This window comes from Ovis canadensis, chromosome 7 (genome assembly GCF_042477335.2).
Source record: "Ovis canadensis isolate MfBH-ARS-UI-01 breed Bighorn chromosome 7, ARS-UI_OviCan_v2, whole genome shotgun sequence".
Taxonomy (NCBI): Eukaryota; Metazoa; Chordata; class Mammalia; order Artiodactyla; family Bovidae; genus Ovis; species Ovis canadensis.
Genome location: NC_091251.1, coordinates 92,476,212 through 92,494,118, shown reverse-complemented (window position 1 = coordinate 92,494,118; position 17,907 = coordinate 92,476,212). Strand labels below are relative to the sequence as shown.

Genomic DNA, 17,907 nt, shown 5'->3' with positions numbered 1-17,907 from the left:
GTTACATACTACTGTAGCCCTAGGGCTTCCCTGTCCATAAGGAGGTCTGATGTTAGAAAGAATGTATATGGACTCAAACCGAGGGATCCTTTGGAGTTATTCTACTGCTAAGGAGGGCAATAGATAACAGGGTTACCCAAACTTGTGAAGTTTCCTGGATTTGTTTTTCGAGAATGTTTTTGAGAAAATGATTGGCTCTTTCTCCCTTTCCTGAGGATTGAGGCCTCCAGGAGTAATGCAGAGCAAAACTTTTGTCAAGGGCTTCGGCAATGGGCTTCCCTGACAGCTCAGTTGGTAGAGAATCCGCGTGCAATGCGGGAGACCTGGGTTCGATCCCTGGGTTGGGAAGATCCCCTTGGAAAAGGGAAAGGCTACCCACTCCAGTATTCTTGCCTGGAGAATTCCATGGACTGTATAGTCCACAGGGTCTCAAAGAGTCAGACATGACTGAGCGACTTTTCTGTCTGTTACACCAACAAGAGCATTTCCTTATCCCGTATACAAAAATAAACTCTAAATGGACTAAAGACCTAAACCAGAAACAGAAACACTTAGAAGAGAACATGGGCATAACGCTTCTTGAAATATATCACAGCAGTATTCTTTTGAATCTGTCTCCTAAGGCAAAAGAAACAAAAGCACAAATAAGTAAATGGGGCCTAATTAAACTTAAAAGCTTTTGCAGAGCGCAGTAAACTATTCACAAAACTAAAAGTCAGTCTACTGAGTGGGAAAAATTATTTGGAGACGCAATGATGGATAAGGGATTATCATGCAAAGTATATAATAACTCAACATCAAATAGAAAATGAAATGACCCAATTAGAAAATGGGCAGAAGACCCGAATAGACATTTTTCCAAGAAAGACACACAAATGGCCAATATGCAGATGAAAAGGTATTGAACATCGCTAATCTAAGGAAATTTAAATCAAAACTACAATGAGATATGACTTCATGAACCTCTCAGAAGAGCTATCATCAAAAAGACCAGGAACAACAAGTGTTAGTGAGGATGCAGAGGAAAGGGAACCGTTGTGCACTGTTGTTAGGAATGTAAATCGGTACACTATGGAAAACAGTAGGGAGGATTACCAGAAAATTAAAAGTAAATTCACCACATGATCCAGAAACTCCACACCTGGGTATATAGAAGAAGAAAAGGAAAACACTAATTCAAACGGCCATCAGCTAACTTTTCTGTGGAAACTTTGGTGCCAGAAGGGAGTGGCATCTGGCATTGGATATTTAAAGGGTAGCAACTTCCAATGAATATAATCCATAAAAATACTGAATCACTATGTTGTACACCTGAAAACAGTACGATATTATAAATCAATTACACTTCAGTTAGAAAATAGGAAGTTACCTATTCTTTTCATGGTGAATTGACTTCAAGCTGAGTTCAAGCATACTTGTATCTTTTTGAATATTCCTGCTGCTGCTGCTGCTGCTGCTGCTAAGTCACTTCAGTCGTGTCCAACTCTGTGCGACCCCATAGACGGCAGCCCACCAGGCTCCCCCGTCCCTGGGATTCTCCAGGCAAGAACACTGGAGTGGGTGGCCATTTCCTTCTCCTATGCATGAAAGTGAAAAGTGAAAGTGAAGTCACTCAGTCGTATCCAACTCTTAGCGACCCCATGGACTGAAGCCTACCAGGCTCCTCCATCCAATGGGATTTTCCAGGCAAGAGAGTGCACTAATTTTTAAAAAATCCTTCAGTGTTGCATACATCACATTTATGCAATAGGACATTCTTCTTTTCTAAATGTTAATGTCCTTATTACTGGTTCCAACTTAAAGATATGATCCACAAAAAGAGAAATCAGGCGAGATAAATTGCTCATGGTAACTTCCTTAGTTTGAGTTGAGTTCATTTACAGGCAATTCAATGCAGAAATGATTTTTGAAAGCAGAAAGATGTATGAAACAGTGATGATCAGATTATGATTCATTATTCTGTAAGGAACTAAAAAAAGCTCAAGTCAGAACTTTTTAAGTAAATCAACTTTTTGAGGTATACTCAGCATATACAATAAAATATTCAGATTTAATGATGCAGCTTGTTGAGGTTTGGCTTGTAAGTGCCGTCCAGTCTTAGGGTGTTGAGAATACTATATAATAAAATACCTTAGGCTGGGTGGTTAATAAACAAAAATATTTCTCATAGTTCTGAAGGCTAGTAAGACCAAGATCAAGACGCCAGCAAATTTAGTATCTGGAGAACCCTTTCCTGGTTCATCGATGGCACCTTCTCACTGTAAACACAGAGGGCAGAAGGGTTGAAGGATCTCTCTGAGGCCTCTTTGTAAAAGCACCAATCACCTCCTAAAGACCCCAGCTGCTAATACCATCACCTGGGGTGGGGGGTCGGATTTCAACATGTGGACTCTGGAGGGAAACGTTCATCTTGAACACACTCCAATCAAGATTCAGAAGTTTCCCATCACTCCAGGAAGTTCCCTCCATCCCTCCATTCCCTCACATCAGGAAAGCACTGATTAAAATTCTATTCCCCGTACATTATTTTGGACTATTCCAGAACATCGTACAAAGGAAGTCCTATGTAAAGCTTCTTTGGTCTGCTTTCTTTCTGTTATCATATTATCCATGAGATACATCCATGATCGTACACATACCAGAAACTTGATCAGATTTACTGAGGATTTTCCCACTGAGCGAATAGGCCCTTTGTGTGTCATCCATCTGTCCAGTACTGTTTGCTTGTTCCCAGTCTGTGGAATAAATTCAAGCATAATGCTGTTATGAATATGTATATAGAGTCACTGTGGTAACTTCCTATGGCTAGAATCACCAAGACACAGGGCAGGCATCATTTTAACTTTATAAGGAACTATTATTGTCCACCCTAACATTTCTACTCATGACACTATCGTTCTGTTCCACTCATCACCCTCAACATATCCCATGTTTGTAAAGTATGAAAGAATTTGATTCTCTCCTCAAAAGTCTGACTAAAAGAAGCTTCCACTCTCTTCTCCATTTCATATTTTCATTACAAATTGAAGCCTTGTCTCATTTTGGTTTGAGGGCAAAGTCAATCACTGTCTCAAAATTGCACCAAACCCCCTGATTCTTCCCCTGTGGCTTTTCCGAAGGACCATGGAACCACTCAGCCCAGATATGCACTCTGTTTTCCCTCATTTCTGCTGTGTTTCATCTTCCCTAACACCCCTGTGTTAGGACCCCTAGGACCACTTGGCACAGCCCCTCCCCTTCATGAGGACACATTGTTATGTAAGAGCTTGCGCCCCCTCCCCCACCTTTCTGGGGCTGTCCAGCCTCCAGTCTGCCTCTGCTCTCCTCAGGACCAGCCTGCTGTCTAAAAGTTGCTGCTCCAGGGATAGTCTTGCCTGCCTCCCACCGCAGTGCACTTTCCTTGGTCACGCACTTCCTCACTCATGGGGCGTGCCTGGACCCAGGCCCACCTGAGAGGTGATCTCTGGCTGCCTCTGCTCTGGCTTTTCCTGTCTCCAACCTGCTGTTCCCATGACCCACCAGGATGGCGCTTCACTTCTTCTGAAATTGTGATTCCCAGGAAGGTGTCCCACAGAGTGAGTGGAATTGAGAGACAAGGCCAGCTCTCCTACAAGATTCGCTTCAGCGGCCAAAGACATGTGGTTCATTTGAGAGTCAAGAAGAACTTGCTGCCCAGACATTTTCCTGTTATCACCGATAACGACCAAGGTGCCATGCAGGAGAACTACCCTTATATCCCCCGAGACTGTTACTACTTTAGCTACCTGGAAGGGGTTCCTGGGTCCATGGGCACCCTGGACACCTGCCATGGGGGTCTGCGTGGCATGCTGCAGCTGGATGACTTCACTTACGAAATCAAACCATTGGAGGCTTCTTCCAAATTTGAGCATCTGATTTCTCAGCTTGTGACACAGAAAACAGCAGCAGAGGATGAGAAATGTGAGGCTGAAGAGAAAGATACAAATCAAGAGTATGAGGAGGCAATGATTTCTGAAATGCCTAGAGCAGGCGCTGTGTATTTGTGGTGGCCACACAGGAAAGCCTTAAAAGTTCACTACACAGTTTCAAACTCATTAGTTGTTCAGAAGAGTAATGAAACACGTGTAATAAGAGAATATAGTGATTATAAACAACATATTGCACACCATTTATTACCAGGGTCAACTTCAGGTTTTCATATGTGCTCTGTGCAATATGGAGTCAGAGGGATCAGATGAATCTCCAAAGGTTTAGAAGCACTGCAGAGGCAAAGAATCAGTTTGGTTTATGGAACTCTCAGAATTTTTATGCAAATGTACCACGTGATACTTCATTGCTTTTAACAGGACATAAGATCACTGGGACCTCCTATTATAGCAGCCATAATGGAATATGCAACCCCAATTGGCGAGCATCATATTTATATGTTGTAAGATATCACATACTTTAGCTGCTACTGTTGGAGCACATGCAATAGGTCTTATGGGTGCATTTCATGATGTTCCAGGTTGTCGGTGTTTTCAAAGATATCAGTGCCTCATGGCTCCTAATCCTGGTCTTCTAGACATGATGAGCAATTGTACTTTTGAGGCTATTCATCAGTGGTTGCATATGTGGGATCCTTGTTTGAGCTCACTAAATATAGCATATAATAATTTTCCTTATGTAGCTAGACGGTGTGGTGACAAGATAATAGATAATTTTGAAGAATGTGACTGTGGCACCTTAAAAGACTGTAGTAAGGTTTCATGTTGCGAAACCAGTTGTATCCTCAGCCTTGGCAGTGGTTGTGATCATGGAGATTGCTGCATGAAGTGTAAATATGCTCAACCTGGATATATGTACAGAGATACTCTTGGTATTTGTGATCTACCAGAATACTGTAATGGGAAGACACATGACTGTCCAGCTGACACTTATATACAGGACGGAACCCCATGTCCAGCTGACACTTATATACAGGAAGGAACAGCATCAGCTGTTTGTGTGAGGGGAAACTGTAGTGACTGTGATTTACACTGTCAAGCCCTCCTTTGGCTATGACATAAAAGATGCTGTCCCAGCATGCTATGACGTATTGAATGTCAGGGGTGACCAAGTCGGAAACTGTGGTGTGAGGGTGATTTGAGAAGGAGGAAAACCTGTACAATGTGAACAAGATGATGTTCTGTGTGGACTGCTACACTGTAGCAATGTGAAGGAAATTCCTGGTGGTGGGGAGCACACTGCATTTCATCAAATAATAGTAAAGGATGCTGCTGCTGCAATCGTGTCCAACTCTGTATGACCCCATAGACGGCAGCCCACTAGGCTCCTCTGTCCCTGGGATTCTCCAGGCAAGAAAACTGGAGTGGGTTGCCATTTCCTCCAATGCATGAAAGCGAAAAGCGGAAGTGAAGTCGCTCAGTCGTGCCCCACTCTTAGCGACCCCATGGACTGCAGCCTATCAGGCTCCTCCATCCATGGGATTTTCCAGGCGAGAATACTGGAGTGGGGTGCCATCGCCTTCTCCGGTAGTAAAGGATGTTACACCACAAACCTGCTTTGGGTATGATGCCCACTTCGGGACAGACATGCCAGAAATGGGGCTTGTAGTGGATGGTGCAACATGTGGCCCAGGAGCATACTGTAAGGACCAAAACTGTACTCTTTTTCAAGACCAGGGTTTTGACTGCGATGTCAAGAAATGCAATTAGAGAGGGGTGTGCAACAATAACAAAAATTGTCACTGTCAGCTAGGTTGGAAACCACCAAATTGTACTGAGAGAGGACCAGGCAGCAGTGTAGATAGTGGCCCTCCACCTGACACAAAACTACGTATTCGAGCCTTGGAACTACAGACTGTAAACTTAATAGTTGTTCTATTGCTTTTACGCATGTTTTTTTATTTTTTATTTTTTGCTTACAGCAGTTATAGGTGTCCTTTACTATGTAAAAGATATTTTGAAAGGAGAAACTGAAGAATAAACTGTTGGAAAAATAATCCCTTGAAGCCAAATAAATACAGACTAGAGGACACAAAATGGAGAAACTCACATTGGCACCTACTGGAAGAAATGAACGATAATCACTCTGATAGTTACAAAATCCTGTAACTTTTCTGAAGTTATTATTTTAAAATAAAATGACTTGGCAATTTAAAAGGGGTCTGTGTGGTTATATGCATTTAATATTTTATATCTGGTCATACTCTTACTATCCCGGTCAATGATAATGGGAACTGTTAGAATCACCGACAAGAGGTCCTATGCTTATTTATGTTGTGGTTGCTAATGTTTCATGGATGTGCCTGTAGCACATCTTGTTTGAACTGGTATGCACTTTTGTTTAGTAGTTTATTAGACTTTTCCTTAGTTGATTATGTACAAATTTTTGTTGCTGGTTCATGTTTTTGATAGTGTTAAACAAGCCAAACATAAAAGATACCAATAAAAGACACACTGATGCAGTAGGAAGATCAAAAATTCCGCGTCATTGGCATATGAATATCAACAGCAGTTCAACAGCCTGCTAAGTAGATAATTATGTTTGTTTATTTTTGTCTGTGCTGGGTCTCCGTTGCTTCATGGGCTTTTCTTGAGGTGCCGAGAGTGGGGGCTACACTCTAGCTGTGGTGCACAGGCTTCTCATTGCAGTGGCTTCTCTTGTGGTGGAGCACAGAGCGCGTGGGGTCAGCAGCAGCAGCGTCAGGGCTCTATTAGAGCACAGGCTCAATAGTTTTAGTGCAAGGGCTTAGGTGCTCCATGTCATGTGGGATCCTGCTAGATTAGGGATGGCACCCGGGTCTCCTGCACTGACATGCAGATTCTTTAACACTGAGCCACCACAGAAGCCCTAAGTATTTGATCTTGCCCAAAGTCATAGGCTTTCAGAGGATCAAGGTTTATCTGACATTTTACACTGAGAGATGAAATGTACTTTCCTGGAGTTTTGTGATGGTCCAAAGAAAGGACCTAAGTAGGGCCTGGAATATGTTAGGCACTTAAAAGATGCTGACACTATCATTCTCATTGTTCTCTTGGGTTGTGCTAAAACAGAAGTGTTTCAAGTATAATGACTTCGGCAGTTGATATCTCTTATTGTAAAACCATCAACCAAGAAGCCACTGATCACTGGAGAAGGAAATGGCAACCCACTCCAGTATTCTTGCCTGAAGAATCCCATGGATAGAGGAGCCTGGCAGACTCCAGTCCACAGGGTCACAAAGAGTCGGACACGACTGAGCGACTTCACACATTGTAAAACCATCAACCAAGAAGCCATTGATCACTGCTATGTTACTTCTTGCAACCCCTAGTTATTAATGTCATAGCACCTCACATTAAATCATAGGACTTGGCTAAGCACGACCTGTCTAAAAAGTACAGGTAGAACTGAGTGCCTGATGTATATACAGAAACAAAAATTTACATAAAAGAAAATAGGATGCAATTGCTTCGTAAGAGACTGTTAGAAGCAGGTCTCATAAGTGAGATGTGTTACATTCATGCTATTTATATATCTCAGATCTTATATCAAATCCCTTTCTGAAAATATCTGGCATCCAGATGATGTAGCTACCTAGGGGTAGAGGAAGGATGGATATAGCAGTAGAGAATCAATGGGATAGCCACCCTGTGACACTTTGATTTATCCACTTTTTTCCATTTAATTGAAGTATAGCTGATCTACAATGCTGTGTTAATTACTGCCATACAGCAAAGTGATTCAGTAATATATATACATATATATATATTCTTTTAAAATATTTTTTCCATTAGGACTCATCATAGGATACTGAATATAGCTCTCTATACTATACATAGGACATTGTTGTTTAATCATAATTTGCCCAACTTTTACAGAGTTCTCTTAGGCAGCACTTCTCATCCACGAGGTTCATCTGGTAGAGAAATCTGGATTTTAATCCATGACAGATCTGAGAATCAGTTTACTATACCCTTGTCAAACATGTGTTTGCATTTGTTCTTTGCACAAATATCTATTAAAATTGAGTTGGATAACGGTTTGCTAACCTGGTAACTTCTTGTTGATCCAAAGACACTTGATGAAAATAGGTGGGCTGGGGGTAAGGGTATGGACAGGGTGATTTTGTTTGTAATTAGCAGTCCATTTGCCAAAACATAGTTCATCAGGCGCTCTATCTATCAGATCTAGGCCCTTAAATCTATTTCTCACTTCCACTGTATAATCATACGGGATTTGATTTAGGTCATACCTGAATGGTCTAGTGGTTTTCCCTATTTTCTTCAATTTGAGTCTGAATTTGGTAATAAGGAGTTCATGATCTGAGCCACAGTCAGCTCCTGGTCTTGTTTTTGTTGACTGTATAGAGCTTCTCCATCTTTGGCTGCAAAGAATATAATCAATCTGATTTTGGTGTTGACCATCTGGTGATGTCCATGGGTAGAGTCTTCTCTTGTGTTGTTGGAAGAGGGTGTTTGCTATGACCAGTGCATTTTCTTGGCAAAACTCTATTAGTCTTTGCCCTGCTTCATTCCGCATTCCAAGGCCAAATTTGCCTGTTACTCCAGGTGTTTCTTGACTTCCTACTTTTGCATTCCAGTCCCCTATAATGAAAAGGACATCTTTTTTGGGCGTTAGTTCTAAAAGGTCTTGTAGGTCTTCATAGAACCGTTCAACTTCAGTTTCTTCAGCCTTACTGGTTGGGGCATAGACTTGGATAACTGTGATATTGAATGGTTTGTCTTGGAGACTAACAGAGATCATTCTGTCGTTTTTGAGATTGCATCCAACTACTGCATTTGGGACTCTTTTGTTGACCATGATGGCTACTCCATTTCTTCTGAGGGATTCTTGCCCGCAGTAGTAGATATAATGGTCATCTGAGTTAAATTCACCCATTCCAGTCCATTTGGAGAAGGAAACAGCAACCCACTCCAGTGTTCTTGCCTGGAGAATCCCAGGGGCAGGGGAGCCTGGTGGGCTGCCGTCTATGGGGTCGCACAGAGTCAGACACGACTGAAGTGATATAGCAGCAGCAGCAGCAGCAGTCCATTTTAGTTCGCTGATTCCTAGAATGTCAAAGTTCATCTCTTGCCATCTCTTGTTTGACCACTTCCAATTTGTCTTGATTCATGGACCTGACATTCCAGGTTCCTATGTAATACTGCTCTTTACAGCATCAGATCTTGCTTCTATCACCAGTCACATACACAGCTGGGTACTGTTTTTGCTTTGGCTCCATCCCCTCACTGGAGACAGGGATCAAGACCATCCCCATGGAAAAGAAATGCAAAAAAGCAAAATGGCTATCTGGGGAGGCCTTACAAATAGCTGTGAAAAGAAGAGAGGTGAAAAGCAAAGGAGAAAAGGAAAGATATAATCATCTGAATGCAGAGTTCCAGAGAATAGCAAGAAGAGATAACAAAGCCTTCTTCAGCGATCAATGCAAAGAAATAGAGGAAAACAACAGAATGGGAAAGACTAAAGATCTCTTTAAGAAAATTAGAGATACCAAGGGAACATTTCATGCAAAGATGGGTTCGATAAAGGACAGAAATGGTATGGACCTAACAGAACCAGAAGATATTAAGAAGAGGTGGCAAGAATACACAGAAGAACTGTAGAAAAAAGATCTTCACAACCTGGATAATCACGATGGTGTGATCACTCACCTAGAGCCAAACATCCTGGAATGTGAAGTCAAGTGGGCCTTAGAAAGCATCACTACGAACAAAGCTAGTGGAGGTGATGGAATTCCAGTTGAGCTGTTTCAAATCCTGAAAGATGATGCTGTGAAAGTGCTACACTCAATATGCCAGTAAATTTGGAAAACTCAGCAGTGGCCATAGGACTGGAAAAGGTCAGTTTTCATTCCAATTCCACAGAAAGGCAATGCCAAAGAATGCTCGAAATACTGCACAATTGCACTCATCTCACATGCTAGTAAAGTAATGCTCAAAATTCTCCAAGATAGGTTTCAGCAATAGGTGAACCGTGAACTTCTGGATGTTCGAGCTGGCTTTAGAAAAGGCAGAGGAACCAGAGATCAAATTGTCAACATCCACTGGATGGTGGAAAAAGCAAGAAAGTTCCAGAAAAACATCTATTTCTGCTTTATTGACTATGCCAAAGCCTTTGACTGTGTGGATCACAAGAAACTGTGGAAAATTCTGAAAGAGATGGGAATACCAGACCACCTAACCTGCCTCTTGAGAAATCTGTATGCAGGTCAGGAAGCAACAGTTAGAACTGGACATGGAACAAAAGACTGGTTCCAAATAGGAAAAGGAGTACATCAAGGCTGTATATTGTCACCCTGCTTATTTAACTTCTATGCAGAGTACATCATGAGAAACGCTGGGCTGGAAGAAACACAAGCTGGAATCAAGATTTCCGGGAGAAATATCAATAGCCTCAGATATGCAGATGACACCACCCTTATGGCAGAAAGTGAAGAGGAACTAAAAAGCCTCTTGATAAAGTGAAAGAGGAGAGTGAAAAGGTTGGCTTAAAGCTCAACATTCAGAAAACGAATATCATGGCATCCGGTCCCATCACTTTATGGGAAATAGATGGGGAAACAGTGGAAACTGTCAGACTTTATTTTTTTGGGTTCCAAAATCACTGCAGATGGTGACTGCAGCCATGAAATTAAAAAACGCTTACTCCTTGGAAGAAAAGTTATGAGCAACCTAGACAGTATATTCAAAAGCAGAGACATTAGTTTGCCAACTAAGGTCTGTCTAGTCAAGGCTATGGTCTTACCTGTGGTCATGTATGGATGTGAGAGTTGGACTGTGAAGAAAGCTGAACACTGAAGAATTGATGCTTTTGAACTGTGGTGTTGGAGAAGACTCTTGAGAGTCCCTTGGACTGCAAGGAGATCCAACCAGTCCATTCTGAAGGAGATCAACCCTAGGATTTCTTTGGAAGGAATGATGCTAAAGCTGAAGCTCCAATACTTTGGCCACCTCATGTGAAGAGTTGAGTCATTGGAAAAGACTCTGATGCTGGGAGGGATTGGGGGCAGGAGGAGAAGGGGACGACTGAGGCATCACTGACTCGATGGACGTGAGTCTGAGTGAACTCTGGGAGATGGTGATGGACAGGGAAGCCTGGCGTGCTGTGATTCATGGGGTCGCAGAGTCGGACACAACTGAGCGAATGAACTGAACTGAATTTGCCAAAACATGATAGCTGTGGTCCCTGTCACTTTTTCCTCTCTTTATTCTATTTTTCTGATCTACTTATAATCTTAGTGATTTTTGGTACTGGTGGAAGACCTTTTGCTTCTCTCAAGGTGTTTAATTTGTGGTACCATACACTCAATGGTGTATAGTTTTCTCTTCGGTTACCATGCTATCTCCAGAAATGTTGACCAAAAGTGTTTTACATTGAGGACAGGCGTGATCTCCCGTCTATTTTGTTTCTGAACAGCATTAGATATTTTAGGTATAGGCCATACTTTTAAATGGCTGTCCTGTGTTAAGGCCCAACATGTGTATTCCTTAAAAGCAGTTTCTAATTGGTGTCAGACCTGTCAGATCAAATCACTGCAGCCAAGTTAACACAGTTAGTTGGATTATTCCCAGGCAAACAAGGGCAGAAACACCTGAAAAGAGCCCTAGAAAAAAAAAATTTTCTTCCTATTTCTAGGGCTGTGGCATATCAAGAAAGGGTCGAGTTCCAGAACAAAAGGAAGAGGGAGTGCCACAAAATAAAGAAGAGAATCAAGGGGGCAGAAAGGAAAACAGAGGTAAGGACAGGAGAAAGCTGAGAAAAGAGTGGGGTTGTGAGACACACAAACATACAAAGACATAGAAAGACAAGGACTTTTTCTACGGAAAAAGCAGAAGCAGCAGCAGCAAGGTAAAAGTTATATAATAGAGGCCACAGAATATTAGAATCTACTCAAAATCTTTCATTTCTTGGCTTCTTTTCACCAGCTTGATTTTGGAGAGATAACAGGGAGTGGTCTTAAGAGATCTTAGTTCCCTGCCCAGGAACTGAAACTGGGTAACCTGAGTGAAAAACCAGAAATCTTCACCACTGGACCACCAGTGACTAGAGGCTAGAAGCAATGACCCCTTGGCTCTAGCCCTCATTTGAAAGCAAGAATGCTTCTAGAATACAAAAACACGTACAAAGTTTATTCTTAGAGACACAGCATAAGTGGGAGAGCACACAGAGAAACAGTTTGTTTATTTAAGACAGAAACAAAGCAGAAATACACACAGGGAGAGAAAAGAGAGAAAGCGTGAGGTTGTCCTCTCTAACGAGGAAGACCGCAGTAAGAAGAGATTTAAATCACTTAAGTGAGACAGTCCTTCTGGGTCCTTGTTTAACTTTTGGCCAGTTATCTTTTTTCACACCTGACCTGCCCTAGGACCCTCCCCAGCATGCTTGCGCAAGTTTATGCTAAGATGGACCCCACTCCTCACGCCTGTGGGGGTATGTCCACACTTATTACAGGGTGGCACCTCCACCCTTTTTGACCCCTAAGGAGCCTTCCTGCACATGTGCAGACAGGGAGGTTTTCCTTGACTTCAGGAGTGGTCCCCTTTTCTCTTTACTTGAGCAGAGTTCAGCTTCTGCCACTAGCTTTCTCCTTGGGTTGGCTTGGAGAAAACAAAGCTTTGGTTTTACTCCATTTGACAAATACCAGCTGTCCATACCAGAGGCCCATCGATCTCCTACCTCAAACTGAGGTAGAATGCCCATGGTGTGATGGCAATTCTAATGACCTTTCTTCTTAAGGGGCCACACTCACAACTCTGACATCCCCAAGAAGCCAGAGAGGGCCACTACAATTCCAGATCTTACTCAATAAGACTATACTACTTTGAGAAGATATTAACAGACTAAGGGTCTTTCTGGCAGATCATATATCTAGAGCAAATGTGACAAACTGTTTGAATAAAATAGGAGTTTCTCTGGTAAAAAAAAAAAAAAAAAGTCTGAAGTAAAAGGAGGCACATGATCTACCTTAGGAAAGATACCAAATTTTCTGACTGTCCAAAGATCTTCAGAAAGCAAAAGAAAAATACTGACCTCTGTGTGACAAAAGGTTGACCTTCAAGAGAGTTCAGTTCAGTTCAGTTTAGTCGCTCAGTCATGTCTGACTCTTTGTGACCCCATGAATTGCAGCACTGCAGGCCTCCCTGTCCATCACCAACTCCCAGAGTTCACCCAAACTCATGTCCATCGAGTCGGTGATGCCATCTAGCCATCTCATCCTCTGTCGTCCCCTTCTCCTCTTGCCCCCAATCCCTCCCAGCATCAGAGTCTTCTGATGAGATGGCCAAAGTATTGGAGTTTCAGCTTTAGCATCAGTCCTTCCAAAGAACACCCAGGACTGATCTCCTTTAGAATGGACTTCTTGCATCTCCTTGCAGGCCAAGGGACTCTCAAGTGTCTTCTCCAACACCATAGTTCAAAAGCATCAATTCTTCAGTGCTCAGCTTTCTTCACAGTCCAACTCTCACATCCATACCTGACCACTGGAAAAACCATAGCCTTGACTAGACGGACCTTTGTTGGCAAAGTAATATCTCTGCTTTTCAATATGCTATCTAGGTTGGTCATAACTTTCCTTCCAAGAAGTAAGCATCTTTTAATTTCATGGCTGCAATCACCATCTGCAGTGATCTGAAAGAGATGGGAATACCAGACTACCTGACCTGCCTCTTGAGAAACCTATATGCAAGTCAGGAAGCAACAGTTAGAATTGGACATGGAACAACAGACTGGTTCCAAATAGGAAAAGGAGTATGTCAAGGCTGTATATTGTCACCCTGCTTATTTAACTTCTATGCAGAGTACATCATGAGAAACGCTGGGCTGGAAGAAGCACAAGCTGGAATCAAGACTGCCGGGAGAAATACAAATAACCTCAGATATGCAGATGACACCACCCTTATGGCAGAAAGTGAAGAGGAACTAAAAAGCCTCTTGATGAAAGTGAAAGAGGAGAGTGAAAAATTTGGCTTAAAGCTCAACATTCAGAAAACGAATATCATGGCATCCGGTCCCATCACTTTATGGGAAATAGATGGGGAAACAGTGGAAACTGTCAGACTTTATTTTGGGGGGCTCCAAAAAATCAAAAGATTTACAGCCCCCCAACTCCAAATTGTAAATAAACAAACACACCAAAAAAGAAACAAGCAAAAAAATGAGAACAGGAGGAGGACTTACCTCCACACCAAAAAGAAACAAATAGGGGTTTTTGACTGGTTCTGTTTTTTTAATTTAACTTTTTAAATTGAAGGATAATTGCTTTACAGAATTTTGTGGTTTTCTGTCATACATCAACAAGAACCAGCCATAGATACACCAATGTCCCCTACATCCCGAACCCCCCTCCCATCTCCTTCCCCATCCCACCCTTCTAGATTGTCACAGAGTCCCTGTTTGAGTTCCCTAAGTCATACAGTGAGTTCCCACTGGCTCTTTATTTTACATATGGTATTGTAAATTTCCATGTTAGTCTCTCCATACATCTCATCCTCTCCCTCTTCCCCTCCCTCTGTGTCCATTGGTCTGTTCTCTATGTCTATTTCTCCATTGCTGCCCTGAAAATAAATTCATCAGTACTATCTTTTATGGTATATAAAAGATTTCACATATATTCCACCATTCTATATATATGTGTGTGTCAGTATACAATATTTACATTTACTTCACTCTGTATAATAGGCTCTAGGTTTGTCTACCTCACTTGAACTGATCCAAATGTCTTCCTTTTATGGCTAAGTAGTATTCCATTGTACATATTTATCACAGCTTCTTTATCCATTATCTGTCAATGGACATCTAGGTTGCTTCCATGTTCTAGCTATAGTAAATAGTGCTGCAACAAACACTGGAGTACATGTGTCTTTTTCAGTTTTGGTTTCCTCAGGGTATATGTCTAGGAGTGGAATTGCTAGATCATATGGTGGTTTTACTCCTAGCTTTTAAAGGAATCTCCACAGTGGCTGTATCAGTTTACATTCCCACCAGCAATGCAAGAGAGTTCCCTTTTCTCCATACCCTCTCTGGCATTTATTGTTTGTAGACTTTTTTTTTTTAAATAGACTTTTTGATGATGACCATTCTGACTGGTGTGAGGTGGTATCTCACTGTAGTTTTGATTTGCATTTCTCTAATAATGAATGATGTTGAGCATCTTCTCATGTGTTTGTTACCCATCTGTATGTCTTCTTTGGAGAAATGTCTTTTTAGGTCTTTTTCTCACTTTTGATTGGGCTATTTGTTTTTCTGGTGTTGAGTTGTATGACCTGCTTCTATATTTTGGAAATTAATTCTTTGTCAGTTGTTTCATTTGCTATTATTTTCTCCCATTCTGAGGGTTGTTTTTTCCATTTTATTTGTAGTTTCCTTTGCTGTGCAAAAGCTTTTAAGTTTAATTAGGCCCCACTTCTTTGTTTTTATTACTATTACTCTATGAGGTGGGTTATAGAAGATCTTGCTTTGATTTACATCATTAAGTGTTCTGCCTATGCTTTCCTCTAAGAGTTTTATAGTTTCTGGTCTTTCATTTAGGTCTTTAATCCATTTGGAGTTTATCTTTGTATATGGTATCAGGAAGTGTTCTAATTTCATTCTTTTGTATGTAGCTGTCCAGTCTTACCAGCACCACTTTTGAAATGACAATCTATGCCCCATTCTATATTCTTGCCTCCTTTGTCAAAAGTAAGGTACCCACAGGTGTATGGGTTTATCTCAGGGTTCTCTATCTTGTTCCATTGGTCTATGTTTCTGTTTTTGTGCCAGTACCAAACTGTCTTGATGACTGTAGCTTTGTAGTTTAATCTGAAGTCAGGAAGATTAATTCCTCCAGGTCCATTCTTTCTCAAGAAGGCTTTGGCTATTCAGGGTCTTTTGTGTTTCCATATGAACTGTGAAATTTTTTGTTCTAGTTCTGTGAAAAATGGTAGTTTGATGGGGATTTGATTGAATATATACATTGCATTTGATAGTATAATAATTTCACAATATTAATTCTTCCGACCCAGGAACATGGACTATCTCTCCATCTGTTTGTGTCATCTTTGATTTCATTCATCGGTGTCTTATAATTTTCTGTATACAAGTCTTTTGTACTGGTTCTGTTTTTGACCCTGCTAGGCAGTGTTGGAAATTTTTCTACTTCTCCCAAACAATGGAATCAAAATTTTTTAAAGATTTCTGTGACTCCAACAGATGGTAAAGACTTCATTGTGTTGAGGTGTATCACAGAACATCTGCAGACCAGGTCACTTTCCAGATGAAACAGGGTCAGGTTTTTGGAAGAGGAAGAATTGGAATAGCAGTTCTATGTTTAAACTTTAGCCACAGTTTCTCTTTTAACAAAAACTAATGCATGAGGCTGTTTCCTATTATCCCATACCTTGGAGGAGTCCTGATAAGCAATATAACACTACTGCTGAGAACTGTTTCTGCCAACCTTTTAGTAGTTTTAGATACCCACGGGGTATGAGTATAAGAAAGGAGAAAGTAGAGGGAGCAGAGTAGAATATATGGTGAAAAAACACAGGACTCTCCATATTGTTTGTTTAAAAATTTTGCACCTTTATTCTCAGGATTCTGAGACCCCTCAGGTGAAGATTGCTGCACAAGTCCAGTCACACCATTCCCCAAGCAAGGGAGCTCCAGGAGTCTGGCAAATGTATTACCTAGGTTCTACAGGTAATCTTCCAAGCCTCTACTGAGGATTAGCAGCCTTAACTCCCCTGCTACTCAGGGTCAATGACTCCATCCAAAATGGTGACTCCTCCTCCTACAGACTAGGCTTTTACGGCACTACCTTGCAGTTCCATGGCACTCATGCTGTGTCTCTGGCAAAAGTACATTTTCTGTGGCCCACGGACTTCCTAAAGCCCTGGAGAACACCCAGTTGCTGGGAGGACAAGTAGAAAAACAACCAGTGGCTCACTAAGAGTTATGTTAAGGAGGGCCACCCAACTTCTATTCCTTGCTTTCTGATCTCATATATTCCTCATAATGGATATACAGTACCATATGGCAGTCTTTGATTTAGTATAGACACTGTACCCTGAAGGACGGCACTCATCCTTCCAGGATATTGTTTCTGAGCTGGTTTTTCTGCTGTGTCTTCTGTAGGTTGTTGCACCACACTGTGCATGTGGTTGCTAGTGAATATTTGATACGTGATGCAAACAATGTATACTATTGGGATGGACCTATTTCTGTGCCTCAGTCATGGAAGTCATGAAATTGTTTACATGCTAAGCCACGTGGGATTCCATGGTTAAAGATCATACATTTCTAAGCAAGCCCTTAGTACAGATGTTGGCTGTGACTCTGCAGGCACAAAAGGCCACTTATCACAACTAGAATAGCTATCTATTCTTGCGAGGACCAAATGCTGGCCCTTCCAGATTAAAGGGCCCCATAGCAGTTGACTTTCCACGGATCAGTTGCCAGGTCTTCTTGAGAAACAGTGACTTCTCAGGATTTCAGCAATGATCTCTGTTGTTGGCAAGTTGGACATTTAGAGACTGGACTTTCTTGGCAAATGAGAGTCCACGCTACTGAGCCCAGTGTAGCCACTACTTCTGCCAGCATGGCCACTCTGTTCTTGTACCCACTGTGCCAGTTCCATGATGGTCACTGGTAAAGTTTGCCTAATGTTGACTGGCCAAATCCTTTTGCCTACTTGGTTGTTCACGCCTTTTCCAGGATGGATGCTTCTTGACAAGCATGAACCTCTGCTGCAAAAATCCAACAAAAAAATGGGCAGAACACCTATATGAACATTTTTTCAAATAAGACATACAGATGGCCAACAGGCCCATGAAGAGATGTTCAGTGTCACTAAGTACTGGAGTAATGGAAATCAAAACTGCAAAAAGGTTTCACTTCACAACTGTCAGAATGGCTATCATCAGATTGTCCACAAATGATAAATGCTAGAGAAGAGGCAAGGAAAAGGGA

General features: G+C 41.7%; 1 protein-coding gene and 1 pseudogene across 1 annotated transcript; both read left to right on the top strand.

The window, feature by feature from the left end:
* Window positions 1-3,422: 3,422 nt before the first annotated feature.
* LOC138444243 (disintegrin and metalloproteinase domain-containing protein 20-like) lies at window positions 3,423-4,217 on the top strand. Its single transcript, XM_069597526.1, has one exon. It carries the CDS (start codon window positions 3,423-3,425, stop codon window positions 4,215-4,217), a length of 795 nt encoding a protein of 264 aa, XP_069453627.1.
* A 154-nt stretch (window positions 4,218-4,371) lies between these two features.
* Window positions 4,372-16,661, top strand: LOC138444242 (disintegrin and metalloproteinase domain-containing protein 30-like; annotated as a pseudogene).
* The last annotated feature ends 1,246 nt before the right edge of the window (window positions 16,662-17,907 follow it).